At 38.1% G+C, this 19,263-nt stretch overlaps 1 protein-coding gene across 4 annotated transcripts in view; it reads right to left on the minus strand.

Moving 5' to 3' along the window:
* Nucleotides 1-19,134, minus strand: part of LOC132043222 (exocyst complex component SEC3A-like) — a 52,716-nt gene extending 33,582 nt beyond the window's left edge. For 2 of the 4 annotated variants that reach the window (XM_059433704.1, XM_059433703.1), the window contains exons 1-13: nucleotides 18,539-19,132; nucleotides 12,774-12,844; nucleotides 12,293-12,373; nucleotides 12,143-12,210; nucleotides 11,950-12,052; nucleotides 9,456-9,604; nucleotides 7,872-7,989; nucleotides 7,400-7,504; nucleotides 5,388-5,489; nucleotides 5,167-5,304; nucleotides 4,506-4,634; nucleotides 4,338-4,418; nucleotides 4,183-4,257 (exon numbers count right to left, since the gene is read on the minus strand). In XM_059433704.1, coding sequence (XP_059289687.1) covers nucleotides 4,183-4,257; nucleotides 4,338-4,418; nucleotides 4,506-4,634; nucleotides 5,167-5,304; nucleotides 5,388-5,489; nucleotides 7,400-7,504; nucleotides 7,872-7,989; nucleotides 9,456-9,604; nucleotides 11,950-12,052; nucleotides 12,143-12,210; nucleotides 12,293-12,373; nucleotides 12,774-12,844; nucleotides 18,539-18,716 — 1,398 coding nt within the window. In that variant the 5' untranslated portion in view covers nucleotides 18,717-19,132. Of the gene's footprint in view, nucleotides 1-4,182; nucleotides 4,258-4,337; nucleotides 4,419-4,505; nucleotides 4,635-5,166; nucleotides 5,305-5,387; nucleotides 5,490-7,399; nucleotides 7,505-7,871; nucleotides 7,990-9,455; nucleotides 9,605-11,949; nucleotides 12,053-12,142; nucleotides 12,211-12,292; nucleotides 12,374-12,773; nucleotides 12,845-18,538 lie in introns of all 4 variants that reach the window. The other 2 variants (XM_059433701.1, XM_059433702.1) reach the window with 2 other exon arrangements.
* Between the last annotated feature and the right edge of the window lie 129 nt (nucleotides 19,135-19,263).

Genomic DNA, 19,263 nt, shown 5'->3' on the forward strand with positions numbered 1-19,263 from the left:
TCATTTCTGACAAGTCATCTCCTGTAAGTATGATATCATCAACATACACTATTAGGATAGTTGTCTTTCCCTCAAGTGAATGTCGAATGAACATGGTATGATCTGCTTGCCCTTGAGTGTATCCTTGTTTTTTCACAAACTGAGTAAACCTCTCAAACCAAGCTCTTGGAGATTGTTTGAGCCCGTAGAGAGATTTTTTTAGCTTGCACACTCTAGGTCCATACCTTTCTTCAAAACCCGGGGGAGGATCCATGTAGACTTCTTCTTCGAGTTTTCCATTCAAGAATGCATTCTTCACATCTAGTTGTTGAAGTGGCCAATCAAGGTTGGCAGCAATGGTTAGAAGAACCCTGATTGAGTTCAACTTGGCAACTGGAGCAAACGTTTCGAGATAGTCAATCCCGTAGGTTTGAGTGAACCCTTTTGCTACCAGACGCGCCTTATACCTCTCGAGGGACCCATCTGATTTAAACTTGATAGTGAACACCCACTTGCAGCCCACTGTTTTCTTTCCGCGTGGCAGTTCCGCTATTTCCCAGGTTTCATTTCTATCAAGAGCGTTCATCTCCTCTAGAATTGCCTCCTTCCATTCGGGAACTTTCAAAGCATCCTGCACATTTCTCGGTATCTCCATTCCAGATAATTGAGAAAGAAAAGCTACATAGGAAGGGGACAAATTTCTATATGACACAAAATTTGACATGGGATGGTTGGTGGCTTTTCTTACCCCTTTACGTTTGGCAATCGGAAGATCAAGGTCTAAAGTAACAAGGGGTAAATCAGAGTTAGGTTCTGGAGAATTACCTTGTATCTCAGTGAGATCTTGCGGGCTGGACGTTTGGTTCTGATGAGAGTCTTTAATCTCTTTTTCTTGGTTCCGGTTTCTCCTCGAGTAAACCTGTAATTCCCTTGTTTGTTCCCCGTTCTTATCATTAATTGTATCATGAAAAGGCTCTATTGACTCAGTTTTTTCATTTTCATTATTTAAGCTGTGATCTCTTACCTTCTCATGGTTGTTATTACCAAAAGTACTATTTCCAATGTCTATGATAAAACCTGGATCATTTTGTTTGTCACACATGAGGTCAAGAGGTTCTTTATTATCCCTCGAATCTTCACTATGTTTCTCCCCCTGAAGATGAGTTCCAAAAAACAATTGAGATTCAAAAAAGTGACATCCATTGTGACAATGATCTTCCTAGAATTTGGGTCATAACACTTGTATCCCTTTTGACTAGGAGCATAGCCAACAAAAACACATTTTTTAGCACGTGGATCAAGTTTACTCCTATTATGATCATGAACATGAACAAATACACTGCACCCAAAAACTCTCAAAGCTAGATCAGCAGTCAATCTAGAAGCAGGAAAGTATGTCTTGAACATACTGAAAGGGGTTTTAAAATCTAGAACACGGGAAGGCATCCTATTAATAAGATAGGTGGCTGTCAAAATAGCTTCTTCCCAAAGAAATTTAGGGACTCCACTTGTGAATAATAAGGCTCTGGTTACTTCCATAAGATGCCTATTTTTTCTCTCGGCTATTCCATTTTGCTAGGGTGTATCAGGACAAGAACTTTGGTGCACTATTCCCTTGGAAGTGAAAAAATTGCCTAGCTGGTCATTAAAAAACTTTCTCCCATTATCACTCCGAAATATTTGAATCTTCTCATTAAATTGTGTCTCAACCATAACATAAAAAGCCTCAAACATATGTTTTACTTCCCTTTTGTCTTTCAATAGGTACACCCAACTTAGTCTAGTGTGATCATCTATGAAACTCACAAACCACCTTTTTCCATTTACAGTTGCTACCCTAGAAGGTCCCCAAACATCGCTATGGATTAACTTGAAGGGTTTTGTGGCATGGTATTTTTGGGAAGAAAAAGATGAGCGTCGGTGTTTAGCCATTTCACAAAATTCACACTGGAAAGAAGATGGACTTTTATTCATAAATAACTGAGGTAACAAGAGTTTCAAATAATGAAAACTAGCATGACCAAGTCTATAGTGCCATAACATGACTTTATTATCAACTAGAACAGAATTCAAACAAGTTGAACTAAAATTTGCTGATTTGTCACCATCTTCAAGAAAATAGAGACCTTCAAACTCTCTAGCATTGCCAATCGTCCTCCTCGAGACCTTGTCCTGAAATACACATGAAGTAGAGTCAAAGATAGCACGACAATTAAGGTTTCGAGTCAATTTGCTGATGGACACAAGATTGCAAGACAATTTTGGAACATGAAGGACATCAAAAAGAGTCAAATGAGGGGTTAATTTGATTGTCCCTTCTCCAGCAATTGCTGAGAAGGAACCATCAGCAACTCTGACTTTTTTATTTCCTGCAGAAGGAGTGTAAGTCGAGAAAAAATGGGAATTCCATGTCATGTGATCACTAGCCCCTGAATCTATAATCCAAAAACTCACACCTGTTGAATTTGTACTCATAAAAACAGATGGTACAGTACCTGTTTGGGAAAAAGAACAAGTGGGAGTGGAAGGATCGGGTTTACTGGTTTGGAGTTGAGATTGGAGAAATTTGTGCAGTAGCTCTAATTGCTCCTTGGTGAATGGTGGCACTTCTAGAGAAGGTTGCAGCCCTGATTCTTCGCTGGAACTCTGAAAGGCCTGGCTGCCACGGTTGTCTACCCCCTTTTTCTTCCAGTTAGGCGGTTTCCCATGGATTTTCCAGCAGGTCTCACGAGTGTGCCAGTATTTTTTGCAAAGATCACACCACGGCTTCTTTTTCTTGTCATTTTCATTTTTCGCAGCAACTAGAGCAGAGGAATCTATATTTTTTCCTTCCAGATTAGACTCTAATTTTAGCATAACATTCCTCCTTGTTTCTTCTCGCCTAATCTCAGAAAAAGTTTCCCTCAAAGTGGGCAGTGGGTTTTTTCCAAGAATTCGTGAACGAAGTTCATCAAATTCTTGGTTCAATCCTGCTAGAAATAGATATACCCTCTCATTTTCTTCTTTTTTCATTGCTTTTACACTATCCTTAGGACACTCCCATTCATCATTATAGCATTTATCTAATTCTTGCCATAAGGAAACCATCTCATTATAGTAAATAGTAACACCGCTCTCCCCCTGCCTAGCTTTCCACAGTTTAATTTTTAATTCAAAAATCTGAGAAGCATTTTCTACATCAGAATAAGTCTCTCTAACAGCCTCCCAAACATCCCTAGCAGTGGGAAGAAACAAATATGGTTTACCTATGGCAGCTTCCATGGAGTTTAGTAGCCAAGCAATTACCATTGAGTTTTCTGATCTCCAGGCATTCATTTTTGGGTCTCCTGGTTCAGGCTTTTTTGTCTCTCCAGTTAGGTGCCCAAGTTTTCCTCGACCATCAATAGCCAAACGAACAGACTGCGCCCATTCCAAATAATTCTTGCCATTCAGCTTGTGAGAAGTAAGCTGAAAAGACAAATGAGAGGAATCTCCGCCTTGGTTTATAGTTGTCTCGGTCGGAACTTTGTTAACAGAATTCTCAGCTTCTGTTGATGCTGCTGGGTGACGTTGCCCAGTAAATGCTGTTTTAGTCATGAGCAACACAAGAATAAAGCTGCTCTGATACCATGAAAGTTTTGGTACCAAAGTTGCATACTTTATTCATCTGTAAGGGTACAAATTTATAGTAGAAACAAACAAACAAACTAGCTATCTGATCCCTTGATTCTAGCAGATTTGATAATCAAGGGATGATTTTATTTGATCTAATTTCCTAAAACATCCAATAGCATATCAGATCTGATTTTATCAGATCAATTAAGATCTTACAAAATCAGATCTGATCATAATCAATTGATCTGATAAAATCAGATCTGATCATAATCAGATATTCACAAATCAACATTAATGATTTGGCCAGCTAAACTGCCCAACAAAAGGTGCTGCTTAAAGTAGACAAATTCATCTATACAACAGGTTCGACCAGCAGCTCTTTGATGGGAAGATGCTATAGACAAACAGGTGATACGCATGCCTTTGAGAGTTTTGAGATGAAGAAAACAGATATCTACCAGCTTAAAAGTGCATATAATGGCCAGTGAATTTAATGGGGGTTTAAGTAACCTACTCAACAGAAAGAACCAAAAGAAATTAAGAAGGGAAAATGAAAAGGACGAGAAAAAACTAAAAGGACAAATGAATAAAGATTAATAGCTTTCTGACCTCCCGGCGCAAAAGTAAGTTGAGGGAGGTACAGTAAGCTTTTCTTAAAGGGCCCAAGCAATTCTTGTCAAGACTCTGCAAATGCAAAGATTGAGAGAATGACATAAGAAAGTACTTAAAGAATGCTAAAATTCGAAAAGTTGAACCAATCTGACCTTCAAATGCTGCAAAAGACGAGCATATGTCCTGCACTTGTATCGGAGATCAGCATGGTCAGGCCTTTTCAATTGCCCACGCTGTTTAATTCATATTATCAGCAGTCTTTAAGTGACTATTTATAGAAATATCATGACATTAACTCAAGTAAAACTGAATTTTTATACCTGAGAAAAATAACTCTTATCACTCATCATAAAATCCACCAAACTGGAAAAATAGTTTCTCAAGAATTCAGATGCTCTTTTAACAAATGCCGTTTTTAACTTGTCAACTTCTGCTCGTTTTTCTTTCACCTGTAAGAGATTCAGGGACATTTTCACAACTAAAAGTTGCTGCAGCTTTTACAAACGATGTATTACTTTTTAGATAAGTAACTTTCTCTGTACAAGTGCAGAGATGACCCAATGCCTATGCGACAAGTGTTAGAATAGCATTCAATTCATTAAGTAAACGAGCAAATAGAATGTAATGACAGGACATTTAATTTCCACATTTTCCTGTCCAGTTTCAGTATAGACAACAGGCCCAAAAAAGACTTTCAGGAACTTGAATCCAGCACTATCTACACTCATGACTGAATTTTGCAACAATTCAACCATTTTTAAACCGGATCCAACTGTGGAATCCACAACAGTTCAAAATGATTTTTTTACTCAAATCACTTTATAGGAACCAGTCATCCAAGCCCTGACAGGGAAAATTTGTACTTACCTTAACATATGCATGCAGACCTACATTAATTGTCTGGCTACTTTACATGCTGAAGCACAATAACAAAAAGGAAGCAAAAAGAAAAGGCAGAAAGGAATAAGCAAGTGGACATACAGCTCTCATGTTTGCATAGCTAGGATCCAAGTTAGGCGATTCAAGTCCAGGTAGAGCATTAGTTAGCCACTCACATGCCTCAATGTTCTGAGGCATTCTTGCCTCATCAAATGAACCACCTGTTAAACACGCTGCATACTACAAACCAAGAATGAAGAAGTGAAGAAAATTAAATTATTAGATGGCACCACTACCCAGCTCCAAGAAAGAAAGAGAAATACCTCAGAAGGGATACGCAGTCTTTCAAGAAGCTTATCAAGTTCCTCAATCAATGCTTTGTTGTTTACTGACTGCATTTCCAGCTTGTTGTTGCGGGTTTCTATCTGCATATTGTGAAATAACCAATACTTCATTAGCAAAGGGGATCTAATTCAAATAATCTATGTTGCTCGGATACATCAATTCTTGCCACACCCGTATTTTGGTGTGGGTGTGGATCCGCACCCTATTTGGTCAACCTAGCTTGGGTACTTTGACTACACCTATGACCAACAAGTATATGTTGATTGGTATTTGGTTTGATTTTTGTTTTATGTCATATATATTACATATACATACATTCACATAAAATACTGGAACAACTTTGCTATTATTCCAGTAACTTATATATTAACTGTTTACAAAGAATTTGATTATGCTAGTTTTAATTTAAGAAATTCAATTAATTTTAAAAAAATATACTATAAGACCGGCTATGTTATATGGTAGTGAATGTTGGGCTGTTAAAGTCCAACATATCCACGAGATGAGTGTTGCTGAGATGTGGATGCTAAGATGGATGTGCGGTCATACCAGATTAGATAAGATTAGAAATGACCACATTCTCTAGAAGGTGCAAGTAGCACACATTGAGGATAAAATGCAAGAAGGTCGCTTGAGGTGATTGAGACATGTTCTGCGCCGACCTATAGATGCATCTGTCCGTAGGTGTATGGTAAGTGAAGGTGTTAAAAGGGGACAGGGTAGACCTAAAATAACATGGAAGGAAGTTGTCTCGAAAGACTTGCAAATGCTTGGTACCAATACAGACTTAGCTAAAGATAGAGCACAATGGAAGAAAAAAACCCATATAGGTGATAGCTACTAGTTGAAGATGGGTTTTAGACTTGTATGGAACTTTTATTATTATTATTATTATTATTATTATTATTACTTATATATATATTTAACGTATTTTTCACTTTTATTTTATTTATTATGATGATAATATGATATGAGCTTACATGAAGAAATGAGGATTCATATAGTCGATCCCAACTTGTTTGGGACTGAGGCGTAGGTATTGTTGTATCTTGACACCCGTACCCATATTCCTAACCATACCCTGAATCCTAAGATCAAAAAATACTAATGCTATACTTATATCAATTTATAATTACGTAATAGTCAGTTTTAATTTAACTTAACTAACAGTAATGAACTTAAACCACTTAAAATCTCCTGATACTTTTTTGGACTCTCTTAGCTCCCAGTTTTAGTATATGGTACATTGAATGGAGCTAACAAATTTACTTTTATACTTATTATCCTTTGCACTAATTGCATCTTCTTGATGCCATCAATGATATCACTTCATCAAAAAAAACAATCATAGATTTAAATCACCTTGTTAATCGAAAAAAAGTATTTTTTCAAAACAATCTTAAGTAACTAATTGTCATATAAATTATTCTTATATACTAATTGGTCATATTAGAGCACCCGCATCCATAATCCAATCCATATCCCCTAATCCTAATATTTATGAGATGATGAATTCGACCTCTAGATCCGCATATCAGATGCCCACACCCGTATCCAAGCAACCTAGAAAATAATAGAGTTCTGACACTCTAATACGATTGAAGATACATGTATTGTGAAAAACTTGGTCTAATAGAAATTACAAGCTAGAACCATTCTGAAGCAGATAAAGAAAGATCAACCCCATCCTATTTGTAATATTATACCAAAAGGTCAAACTTTTGCATATCCACACTCTGTTTGAATCAGGAAGGGATTCATATTCCTTTCTGATTAATTAGCTAATACAGTGTTAAAATGCATGAATTCTGGAAAGGAACGACAAACAATTTTTAAGGGTGGAAGCACAAAGAAGTGAAAGAACTATGATTCAAACTAAGTTTCACATTCAGGTGATTCGACAATTAAATATATGAATCAATTAACTAGGAAAAGAAGAATAATCATTTCTGATAAGATTAAACAGAAGCGGCTGCACAGAAATTCTTACTGATTCAATGTCTTCTCTCATGTGTCTAAGTTTTACATTAAAGATGCCCAACCATTCATCCATATCTTCAACACAGTTGGAGGCCGACTCAAGGCCATGCAAGACCTGTAGGACCAAAAATTTAGACACGGAAGCACAAACTTATCTTTATTGAAAATATGGAACAGTCACCTCATCGTACCAAAGGGAAAATATAAATGTTACACATAATAAAACATAATAAAGTGTGAGAGCATAAATATCAGGGAAATGGTAGGAAGCTGAATCTAAGGAACAGAGAACAAGGCAAACTTTGCCTGCTATTGCTCTTGGCAGACAAGAAGTTCATAATGAACGAGCTGAATAGTCTTATCAAAGTGAAAGGCTATCAATTGCAATAAAGAGGAAAATTGTAGCAACTCCTGAAAATAGAAACCAAACTCTGCTCTGACACTGGCATCATAAGAACTCTTCAAAAAGAAATACGGGTCACCTCATCTATTAATGGCTCATTCTCCAAGATGGCATGCACATTAGCAGCTTCCAAAGCTTGAAGCTCTCGCTTCAGCCGCTCAGAGAATGCCTCAGCTTCACCAATACCCATTACATAACTGTAGGAATTTGACAACCAAAATCAGGAAATGAGCCAAAATAGTGGTAAAGTGAAACAAAGGGCTTGTCGATTAAAAACAGCAATACAACTAGGTAGGAAACTTTAATCAGGGAGAACACAGTACAAACTTAGAACCCGTTTGGCCATAAATACCAAAAACTTTTTCACTTTTTTTTGGAATTTTTGAAGTTGGAGTTGTGTTTGGCCATAGTTTTTGAAATTGTAGTTTTTGGTGAAATGTAGTGTAAAAAAATGAAAAAAGTGGAAAAATTTTGAAAAACAAGTTTTTTTTGTTTTTAGTATTCCGGAATACAACTCCGGAAAAAAGTGAATAATTTTTATGGCCAAACGCTAAAAGTATAAAAAGTGAAAAAATTTCCGGAAACAAGTGAATAATTTTTATGGCCAAACGCCCACGAAGTGTCTGCTAATAGTACTGTCTACAACAACTTAGATTCTCCAACTATGAAAACAACAATAGCCAACAGTGGTTATTTAGAATATTATAATGATTCATTAAACCCATGTTGGCAATATCAAACTCAGCATTAGATGCCTAATCAAGATTGAAAAATGCCTAATTAGACTTAAAGTATATGGTCTTGTATATACATATAATAGATGAAGAGGTATTTTAAATAGATAAAAGTAGATGATTCTTCAATTCTCCATAGCATGGAGACTGCAAAGGCATTGCGAGGTAATTTCTATCAGCAACTAGCTTGCCTGATACAAAATAAGTTCAGCAGTAATGCGGTTTGCAGGTTAAACCAACCAAAATGTAGGTCCACAGTAGACACAAAATTCAGAAAAAAGTACTGGCATATGAATTACAACATTCTTTTGTAAATTTTGCATTCATAGTCACATAAACACTTTTGTAACCGAAACTTCAGCTGTTTGTACTCATCCCGCTCTTCAGCAATCTACAGGAATTCTTTGCTAATTATTTCAAGACAAAACTAATCCTACCATAAACTTCACGTCTAGTAATTAATACAGTGATTAGACATGGGATCACTGCTTGCAATGTCTTTCAGATTAGACTGGTAATTCACCATTAGGAATAAAGAAAGCATGAGAGAGCCTGGAGGGCACTAGGCACAAACAAATTAGATAGTTATTTGTATTCAGAAATAAAAGAGTGCTTTAAGACAGGTTTCTCAATCATTATTCCACTTAACACTGTACCCAGGTGGCCAAGATGAAGTTTTGTAAATCTCCTCATTTAAAAAGAAAGGAGGCTGTCTTTTGAAGTAGGTAAAACTCCTACAGCCCTCTATAATGCAAGAGAATACTTGCTTTTTAAAGAAAAAATAAGGGAGAATACTAGCCAGTTCCCTCCATGACATGATAAAGTCATGGCAAGAGGTCAACTTAAATGAAGCAGACATAAGCAGTTCAGCTTTTGATCAAAATTAGGCATAATGCAATATAAAGAAGAGTGGGAAAGAGGTTACATACGTGCCTAAAAGAGCCTCCATGTCCTCTTCCTCTGCTTGAGATACAAGTTCTCTTTCAACAGTTACTGTCATCTCACCTTCTTCTGCTATAGTAGGGAGAGGCCCATCTTGAGGATTAGCCAGTTGCTTGGTAGTTGCTGGAGTATTTTCCTGCATTAGATCTATATAAATTAGAATTACATAAAATATATCAAGCAACAGCTTTTATTTTAGTTCTTCTGGTTTAGAAACATATCATGCAATCAGTTGCAATCGAATAACTATTTCTAATGTCAATAGCTAAGTGTTTATCTTCAATTAAATAGAGAATGTACATATGACCTTCAAAGACACTCTAACTGAAGAAAGAAGAGAAAAAGTGAAAACACTGCACTTATAGTAACGAATGACTATTTGCTTACTGCAGTTTCCTTCTTTAACTAGTAGAGAGTCTCCAACTGGGTACTTTGTAGAGAACATAAATGACTTTAGATCCTTAAGCAGATTAATAGAGAGTTTCCTACATGCTTACTGCTTGTAGGAATACTAACAGACAAAAACTGTAACATTTGAACTTTAAAGGGCACAAGAGGCAAAAAGTTGTTCCAGGTGAAATGACCTTTTGCAAAGACTTCCCTGTCCATTCACCTTTAAAGACCTTTTTCTTTAGATAAGACACTAAAATTCTCAACTTTAACAGACACATTCCTGATCTTCCTTCAAAGATAAAATTATAGTATAGATCAGAAGAAAAATATTGACACTAACAGAGTCCATCTTCAGCAACTAGACACTATAATTCTCAACTTTAACAGACACATTCCTGATCTTCCTTCAAAGATAAAATTTTAGTATAGATCATAAGAAAAATATTGACACTAACAGAGTCCATCTTCAGCGAATAGATAATACAATTGTATGCTTTATAAGAGAACGGGAATAATCTTATTTCCTCTCATCAAAAGACGAAACAAAAGGAATGACTATCTTATGTTAAGTGCATTCAGAGCAACCCTATCACATTGTTCACATGCTTATTAACAGGGAGACAAAAGGCAAGAAGTTGATCAATGTAACATGATTAATGCCACCACTTAGGCCGCTCTCATTCGTGGACAGGATAAAGTGGGATTCAAGTTTCACTGATATAATCATGGCATTGGGAATAACTAAAAATTACTGGTATCCTCAAGTTTTGTATATGCAGAATTGAAGGTGGGATTATATTTTTATGACAAACATATACTTAGCCTGCATGTATTATATATTTCAAAACAATTAATTCCAGAATAATTTACATCACAGAGAAATTAATGATTAGCCAGAAAACTATTTTTCTAATATATACTAAATTAGGGTACCATATGGAAGGGGAGCCTTGGCATAACTGGTAAAGTTGCTGCCATGTGACCAAGAGGTCACGGATTTGAGCCGTGGAAACAGCCTCTTGCAGAAATACAGGGTAAGGTTGCGTACAATAGACTCTTGTGGTCCGGCCCTTCCTTGGACCCCGCGCAATAGCGAGAGCTTAGCGCACCGGGGCTGCCTTAGGGTACCATATGGAAAATCACAAAAATAGATACTCCTCTTTTCTTTAGAAAGAGTCGGTGGGTGTGGATTAAGGGTGCGTTTGGTATGGAAGAAAACATTCTTCCAACTCTCATGTTTGGTTGGTCAAACTTTTCAGAAAATATTTTTTCTGGAAAACAAGTTCTTTAAAAATGAGGAATTCGCTTCCCCGATAGAAGTAGGGAAAACAAGTTCCATAAGTGGCATTCCATACTGACTGTCTCTGCTCCCCACCCTCTAACACACGCAACTCTCACCTCCACCACCATAGCCAACCCCCCCCCCCCCCCCCGCATCACCACCACCTATAGAGTTGCCTAGAGTAAATATAAATTCTTTTGGGACAATATTTTTTTCTTATTTACCAAACACCAGAAAATAAGTAAGAAAACTACTTATTTTTGAGGAAAACATTTTTCAGGAAAATATTTCCTTCATATCAAACACACCCTAACTAGATGGAAAACAAGGAATTCTGCAAATGTCCAAAAGCACACATTGCCTGAATTGGATAACTTTTATCAGATCTCATCCCATGAAGGTGAGATTTAATGCTCCATAATCAATCTCATGTTCCAAAACAAAAAAATTTGATGAACTTTTCCTATCCCCAATAACACACCCACAATCAACAAACCAAAAACTCCCCTTAAGACTTTTCGAACCATTTCAGTGTTGTTAGGCATTTTTGAGATCTACCTTCCAAGAACATCTGATAGAAGATTTATCATCAACAAGGATGATTTAATGCAATCCTGATAGAAAAATAAACACAAAAAAATAGAGATAAACTAACTAGAAAAAATCCTTGATGACATAACTTTTTTTTTATATATAAGGAAAATGGATCCTTGATGACATAACTAAACAAAGCAAGCCAAATTTCAAGAGCCAGGGGCCTAGGTTATAATATGTTGAAAGCAATTGGCCGGAACTTTTATATGCACCTTTGCCCAAAGAGCCATCTCTACCACATCTATGCCAACAACCTTGGGGAGACGACCCAGGACATCCTTACAGATGTTTAGGATGCAAAGCAAAAGGCGGTTCCTACAATAATTAAAAGAAAAGGTCATGGATAAAAATGCTTATGTGAGAAAAATATCTCACATATTTACACACTCAATATTAAACAAATACCTATCGTCAACGTTACGCATTGTCCACTGAGGTGGAGTAACACTTTGACTTCTGAGATTATCGAAACCCTGTATGAACAATATCATCAAGAATAAGCTCCAAATATTAGTTGCAGGCTGAATGGCAAAATAGTTTTGATGTGAGTATTACCAGCATGAATGTACACCCACTTGGATCATTAGTTACCAGCTCCACCTTTGAAAGATGCTTAAGCTTGTACAGCTTTGCAGGCTACAGGTGCAAGCATAACATTGTTGTCAGCTTTAACGAGGGACTTAGCACAACTTGCTCTAAAGGAAAGTACCGGCCCAAAATGAAGATTCTGGGTGATGCTGTTAGGTTTCATGACTCTATCTATGACAGTAAGTAAAATAATCCTTCTGAACCGTTTTATCAGCGAGTTTAGAGATACTACAAATTTCTTATACACAACCAAAATTGGTAAAGCAGATGCCATGTAACATTTGAGCACTATCAACAGCATAATAAGACACAGCATCATGTTAGTAGACAAGCTAAACTAACTTATGAATTTTTTATCTTCATCCTCTAGATAATCTGGAGTACTGAAAAAGTATGTGAATAGAAGAAGAGAGTTTTAGCATTAAAAAGATAAATTAGAAGTATTTACCTCAAGAACTCCTCCATTAGAATATTTTAAGACACGAAGAAAAGCTTTAGTGCGTTGGCCTTTAGCTTTTGCTGCACAAACCACATGTTATGACTGTCTGTACAAATAGAAATGGTCTATTCTAGTTGACAACACAACTATGCATAGGAAAAAAACTCTGAAATTACTGTGGTACATCTATATATTCAAATGTTACTCTTCATTCCAGAAAGGATGCACGGTTTAAGTTATGAGACTAGGTATCTAATTAATAAATCGATTTGCTCACCTGAATCCGTAGACTGACGAGTTTATTTATGAAACATTTTTGAATAAGTAGTTGACACTTTTGTTCAGTGTAAAGGAACTTTACCAGAACATCAACATTTAGTAACAAACAACTTTATTAAAAAACCATGCTCCAAAAAGAATTCTGACTCTCCATGTAATGAGTGGGTCAAATGAAATGAGTTAGAGACAGCCTCACGTCAAATCTGATTCTTAAGCTAGAATATATGATCCACTACTAGATAAAATGTTTCTTTAATCATATGAGACAATTGGAAGACTATATTAAGCATAGCTAGCTACAATTCACTAAGCAATATAAGTGCAACATGAGTAAATTCGTTGTTACTTATGTTCTATCACCAGACAATGTGAAACACAATAACTTCCAAAAACTTTTTTTCCACTTCAACTCGAAATACTATTTTTTTCAACTTCGATTAAAATATTTCCTAAATGACTACTAACAATTGCATAACAATTACGCAAAGCCTCCATTTAATCACAAGGCTGAATTCTATGCCGTGACTGGACAGTCAGAACAAACATAAAAACCCCGATATAACATATCTTCTTTTTCCGATGAACATAATTGGAATTTGGATCAGATCACAGTAATAGATTGGAGAAATGGCGGAAAGAGGGACGGAACAATACAATAGAAACAATCAATCAATCAACTTCACGCAATGCCATCAGCTCAAAACTTCAGTGACTCATATAAATAGACAATTTCATACTCCGTTTAAGAGAAACAATCAATCAATAAATTCGACCCCACTTCCAAGTTAGTTAGGTGATTCATTTGTATCATTCTGAGATCCATTCCAATTAGACTATCTTTACACAGGCGCCAAGTGTATAAAAGGAAACAATCAGCCTTAGTTGTTTTTTTTCAAATTCCATTCTTTCTTGTGTAAATAATAATATCCTTCATAGATTCATTATAATTAGACTATTTTCACACTGGTGTCAGCAGTACCAAAAGAAAAACAACCAATCAACTTTGCCTCAATCCCAAAATAGTTTACGACAACTATATATTAATACTCCCTCCATCCCATTTTATGTATTGGTGTTTGAAAGGGCATGGAGTTTAAGAAAAAAGGAATTTTTTTTTTTTTTTTGAAACATGTGGTCTAAAAAATGACATAGACATTTATGTTGCTATAAAGTTATGTCATTCAAAGTAAAATGGGAAATTTAAAGATAAATTATTTCTAAATATAGAAACATGCCATTGTCTTTAGATAGACTACAAAGGAGAGTGTGTCACATAAAAGGACAGATGGGGTAATATGTATCTTTCAGATATTCACTACTTCCTCTGTCCCAATTTATGTGTAAAGATTCGGGAAAAGCACCTAATTTTCGATGTGAATTTGGACATAATTCTCCAACTTTTTAAGAATAAAACTTACATATTAGGAAACTACATGAGAAGTACTCTAAATTAACAGAGTTAATGATTCAAAATATTCAAAGAGTTTGAGAAAATCGCTGTCAAAGAAAAACTATTTGATTACCCAAATTATAACACGTTCTTATAGAATAGGAAGGAGGGAGTATTATTATACTATTTTACACTGAAGTCAGCAATTTAAAAAGGAACAATCAAGTAATATACTAAATCGTATTTCCAAAATTAGTTGAGTCAATTACATAGATAATCTATATCAACAACAACAACAACAACAACCCAGTATAATCCCACATCGTAGGGTCTGGGGAGGGTAGAGTGTACGCAGACCTTACTCCTACCAAGGTAGGACGGTCAATTTCCGAAAGACCCTCGGCTCAAGAAAAGCATAAAAGCATAAACAAGTCGGATAATGCTAAGAAATTCAAAGCGACATGTAAAAGCAATAATATAAAATAAAATAATGCAATCGGCACGGAGTACCACGGGGTAATGAAAGCACGAAATAGTAGATAATAGCATAAATTGGAGCATAAGAAATTATATTGCGATACATGCGATTACTAATAAGAACGGGTAACGGGACTATCTACTAGCCTTCTACTTTAATTTGGGTCCTCCAAACCCTCCTATCTAAGGTCATGTCCCTCGGTAAGCTGTAATTGTGCCATGTCGTGTCTAATTACCTCCCCCCAATACTTCTTCGGCCTACCCCTACCTCGTCTGAAACCATCCATGGCCAACCTCTCACACCTCCGCACTGGGGCATCTGTGTCTCTCCTCTTCACATGCCCAAACCATCTCAATCTCGCTTCTCGCAACTTGTCTTCCACCGAGGCCACCCCACCTTATCCCGAATATCCTCGTTCCTAATCCGTCGCTCCCGGCGTGGCCACACATCCATCTCAACATTCTCATCTCTGCTACTTTCATCTTTTTCGAACGTGAGAGATCTTAACCGGCCAAAGACTTCGCCCCATACAACATAGCCTCGGTCCTAACCACCGCTTTGTAGAACTTGCCCTTAAGTTTTGGTGGCACCTTCTTGTCACATAGCACTTAAGCAAGCCTCCATTTCATCCACCCAACTTCAATACGATGTGTGACATCCTCGTCAATCTCCCCCTCGCTTGCACAATAGACCAAGGTACTTAAAACTATTTTTTCTCTGACGACCGGGTACCAAGCCTCACTTCCACGCTTGACCTCCCCGAGGTGCTTCACCGAACTTACACTCCAAGTACTGTCTCTGGTCCTACCGCTTTTTAAACCCTTTAGTCTCCAAAGTATGTCTCCAATCCTCCGACAGCGTTAACTCCGCTACGAGTCTCGTCAATCAAGACTATATCGTCCGCGAAAAGCATACACCATGGCACCTCACCTTGAATTTGCCGTGTCAATCCATCCATCACTAAGGCAAATAGAAACGACTAAGAGCCGATCCTCGACGCAACCCCATCACAACCGGAAAGTGTCCGAGTCTCCTCCTACCGTCCTTACTTTGGTTTTGGCTCCCTCGTACACATGTCCTTGATCACCCTAATGTACGCCTGTGTACACTTCGAGCCTCCAAGCATTTCCATAGATCTCTCTTGGAACTTTATCAAGCCTTTTCTAGGTCGATGAATACCATGTGTAAGTCTCTCTTCCTCTCCCTATACCGCTCCACCAATCTTCTCACAAGACGGATGGCTTCGTAGTTGAGCGTCCCGCATAAATCCGAACCGGTTCTTCGAAATAGACACACTCTCTCCTCACCCTCATCTCCACCACCCTTTCCCATAGTTTCATAGTATGGCTTAGTGGGGCTGATACCTCTATAGTTGTTACAACTGTGATATCTCCCTTATTCTTGTACAGCAGGATCATTTCACCTCGCCCTCCATTCTTCGGCATCAATGCCGTCTTAAAGATTATATTAAACAACCTAGTCACCACTCCAAACCTCGCCGGCCCCGCGCTCTTCCAAAAATTCCCTGTGGATCCCGTCCGGTCCGATCGCTCTTCCCTCGCGCATCCTACGACCGACCCCTAACCTCCTCAACCTTAATACTCCCCGCAATACCCAAAATTACGCCGCCTTCCTCGTATGTTCTAAATCTCCCAACACAATGTCTCCGTCCCCTTCTTCATTCGCAGTTTGGTGTATGACCGCCATCTCCGTCTAACGAGTCTCCTCTACCAATACTTCTGCCACGCCGTCCGACGCACTTTGCTTGATCCACATCACGTGCTTTTCTCTCCTCGCCCGTTAGCCCCGAACAACCCCTCTCGGTCCCCTCTCGCTCTTTCTTAGATCAAGCATACGCGTTCAAAAGCCGCCGCTTGCCGTCGAAACCACTAACTTCGCCTCCTTCCTCGCCATCTTATAAAGCTCCGTGTTTGTCCACTTCTCCACCTCATCCTCGTTTTCTATCAACTTCGCATACGCCACCTTCTTTGCTTCCACTTTCCCCTCGAACTTCTCCATTCCACCACCGCTCCTTACGTCGGCCACGTTCACCTGCCGAGACCCCCAACACTCTTGCTACCACCCTAACGCAACTAGCCGTCTTATCCCACATACCGGTCGCATCCCCACTACTATCCTGTGCCCCCATATCCTTCAATTTCTCTCCCATCTCCAAGGCACTAGTCATGGTCAAACTACCCTTATTCGATCCTAGGTCGGTCATCCACTTAATTCCCTTCTTTTCCTCGCCGTCCTTTCGATCCCTAAATCCATCACCAGCTTATGGCGGGTCAGAAGACAGTCGCTTCGAATGACCTTACACCCGTACGTACCCTTATCATCCTTCCGCGGGAGTAAAAAGTCTATCCGAGCTTTGGCCACCGAACTACGGAAGGTTACCAAGTGTTCCTCCTTCTTCGGGAAATTCGAATCGCTATCACCAACCCAAAGGCTCTTGCAAATCCAAAAGCCGAGACTCCTCCTCCATTTCGTCCCCGAAGCCAAAGTTCTCCACGCACATCATCATAACCTTCCGAAATAAAAGTCTTACGTGTCCATCGGGAAATCACCTCCCACGACGTCTTCCTCAAAGTGTGTGTACGCCTCCCACCAACTCGTCCAAATCCTCCCAAAAAACGCCTCTTCTCCTCCTCGCCTGGCCAAGCCGGGCGCATACGCACTAATAATGTTCAGCGAATCCTTCAACGACCACCTTAATCGACATCATCCTATCAAATGCCCTCCTAACCTCTACCACCCGATCCCTTAATTCGCTATCCACCAAAAAACGCCACCCCATTTCTATACTTCGACCCTTACCGTAATCCACGCACTATACCCGTCTACCTCCTTAGCTTTAGTACCACCCATTTGGTTCGGGATACAAGCTATATTAATCCTCCTCTTCTTAAGAATCTTAACTAGCTCTATGGACTTCCCCGTTAACGTCCCAATATTCCAAGAACCTACTCTCAACCTAGACGCTCCTTCAACCCACTTACCCCTCCTAACCCTCGCCCCCGTCTATATCGTTTAGAGATTATTATTTTATATAGATATTAGTTGAGTCAATTACATAGATAATCTATATCGTTTAGAGATTATTATTTTATACAGGTATCAGCAGTATAATAGAAACAACCAATCAACTGCAAATTAGTTGAGGTCAGACACTACTAGAAACTGAGGCTTTTCCCACCGCAAATCAGTGGAATAAATTTGTGTTATAATACATGATTTTCCCACTTCATTCCACCGAACCAGCTCAGTCAAAAAACGCATGGTGGGAAACACGTTCCCTGGTAAACTTCCTAATTTTTCAATGTGAAAACACTACTATTTTTTCTTTCTCATGGATTCAATCAAAATATCTGTGGGCATAGCCACTGAACATTTTTCAGTGAGAAAATAATAATTTTATCAGTAGTGAGATATATGAATAATCTAAATCCTTCAGAGATTCAATAGAATTAGATTATGCTTTTATACTGGTGTCAGCAGTATAAAAGAGACGATGAATCAACTGCATGCAAATTAGTTGAGGAGAGATATATGAATAATGTAAATCGTTGGACGTGGAGAGCAAGATAATAAATAAAATGAAAGAAAAATTAATTGGGTATGTACTGGAGATAGCGAGAACTCTGGGTTTAGCCATGGCACCACGACTCAATTTGCCGGAAATGCCAATGATGCCACTGGTTTTGGCAACACGGATGGACATTACAACTCCCTGTTTTGTCCCTTCTATTGCTGCCTCGCATGCTCTTCGTAGCTCCTCATCGTCGGCACTCGATTTCGCCATCTTTAATTATAGATTCCAATCAACGTGATAATTTCAAATAGTTAGTTGCCTTGTATCTCCTTCATGGCTTCCTATTTTCCCGGTGAAAATGTCACACTTCGCCACATTTGCTATTTCCTCTTTCTTTTTTTCCTTTTTCCTTTTTCCCTTCTAGTAATTCACACTTCCGAAGGTCACACCTCGTAAAAATGTCACACCAAGTCACCAATAATTATTTTCCCTTTTATATTATACAATATCTATTTTGATCTTGCCAATACAAATCTTTCACTCTACGTAATATCTATTTCACTTGATGTTAAATGAACAGAACTGACTCGGTTAAAATGCACCATTCCTGGAATGTCCCCAATAATCACCTGAGCGGTTTTCAAATTTTTATAAAATGAACAGTAAGCCTTTCATAAGTCTGTGGTGACTCATTCTAATATGTTTTTCCTAAATATTCGATCTCGTGTTGTCGTTCCCAACCTCAAAAGTTAAAATTTGTCAAGTTGTCCACCGAGTACTGATGAACTATACCTTATGACTTTAAATCTTCATGTTC

This window comes from Lycium ferocissimum, unplaced genomic scaffold (assembly GCF_029784015.1).
Source record: "Lycium ferocissimum isolate CSIRO_LF1 unplaced genomic scaffold, AGI_CSIRO_Lferr_CH_V1 ctg2206, whole genome shotgun sequence".
In the NCBI taxonomy this organism is placed as follows: domain Eukaryota; kingdom Viridiplantae; phylum Streptophyta; class Magnoliopsida; order Solanales; family Solanaceae; genus Lycium; species Lycium ferocissimum.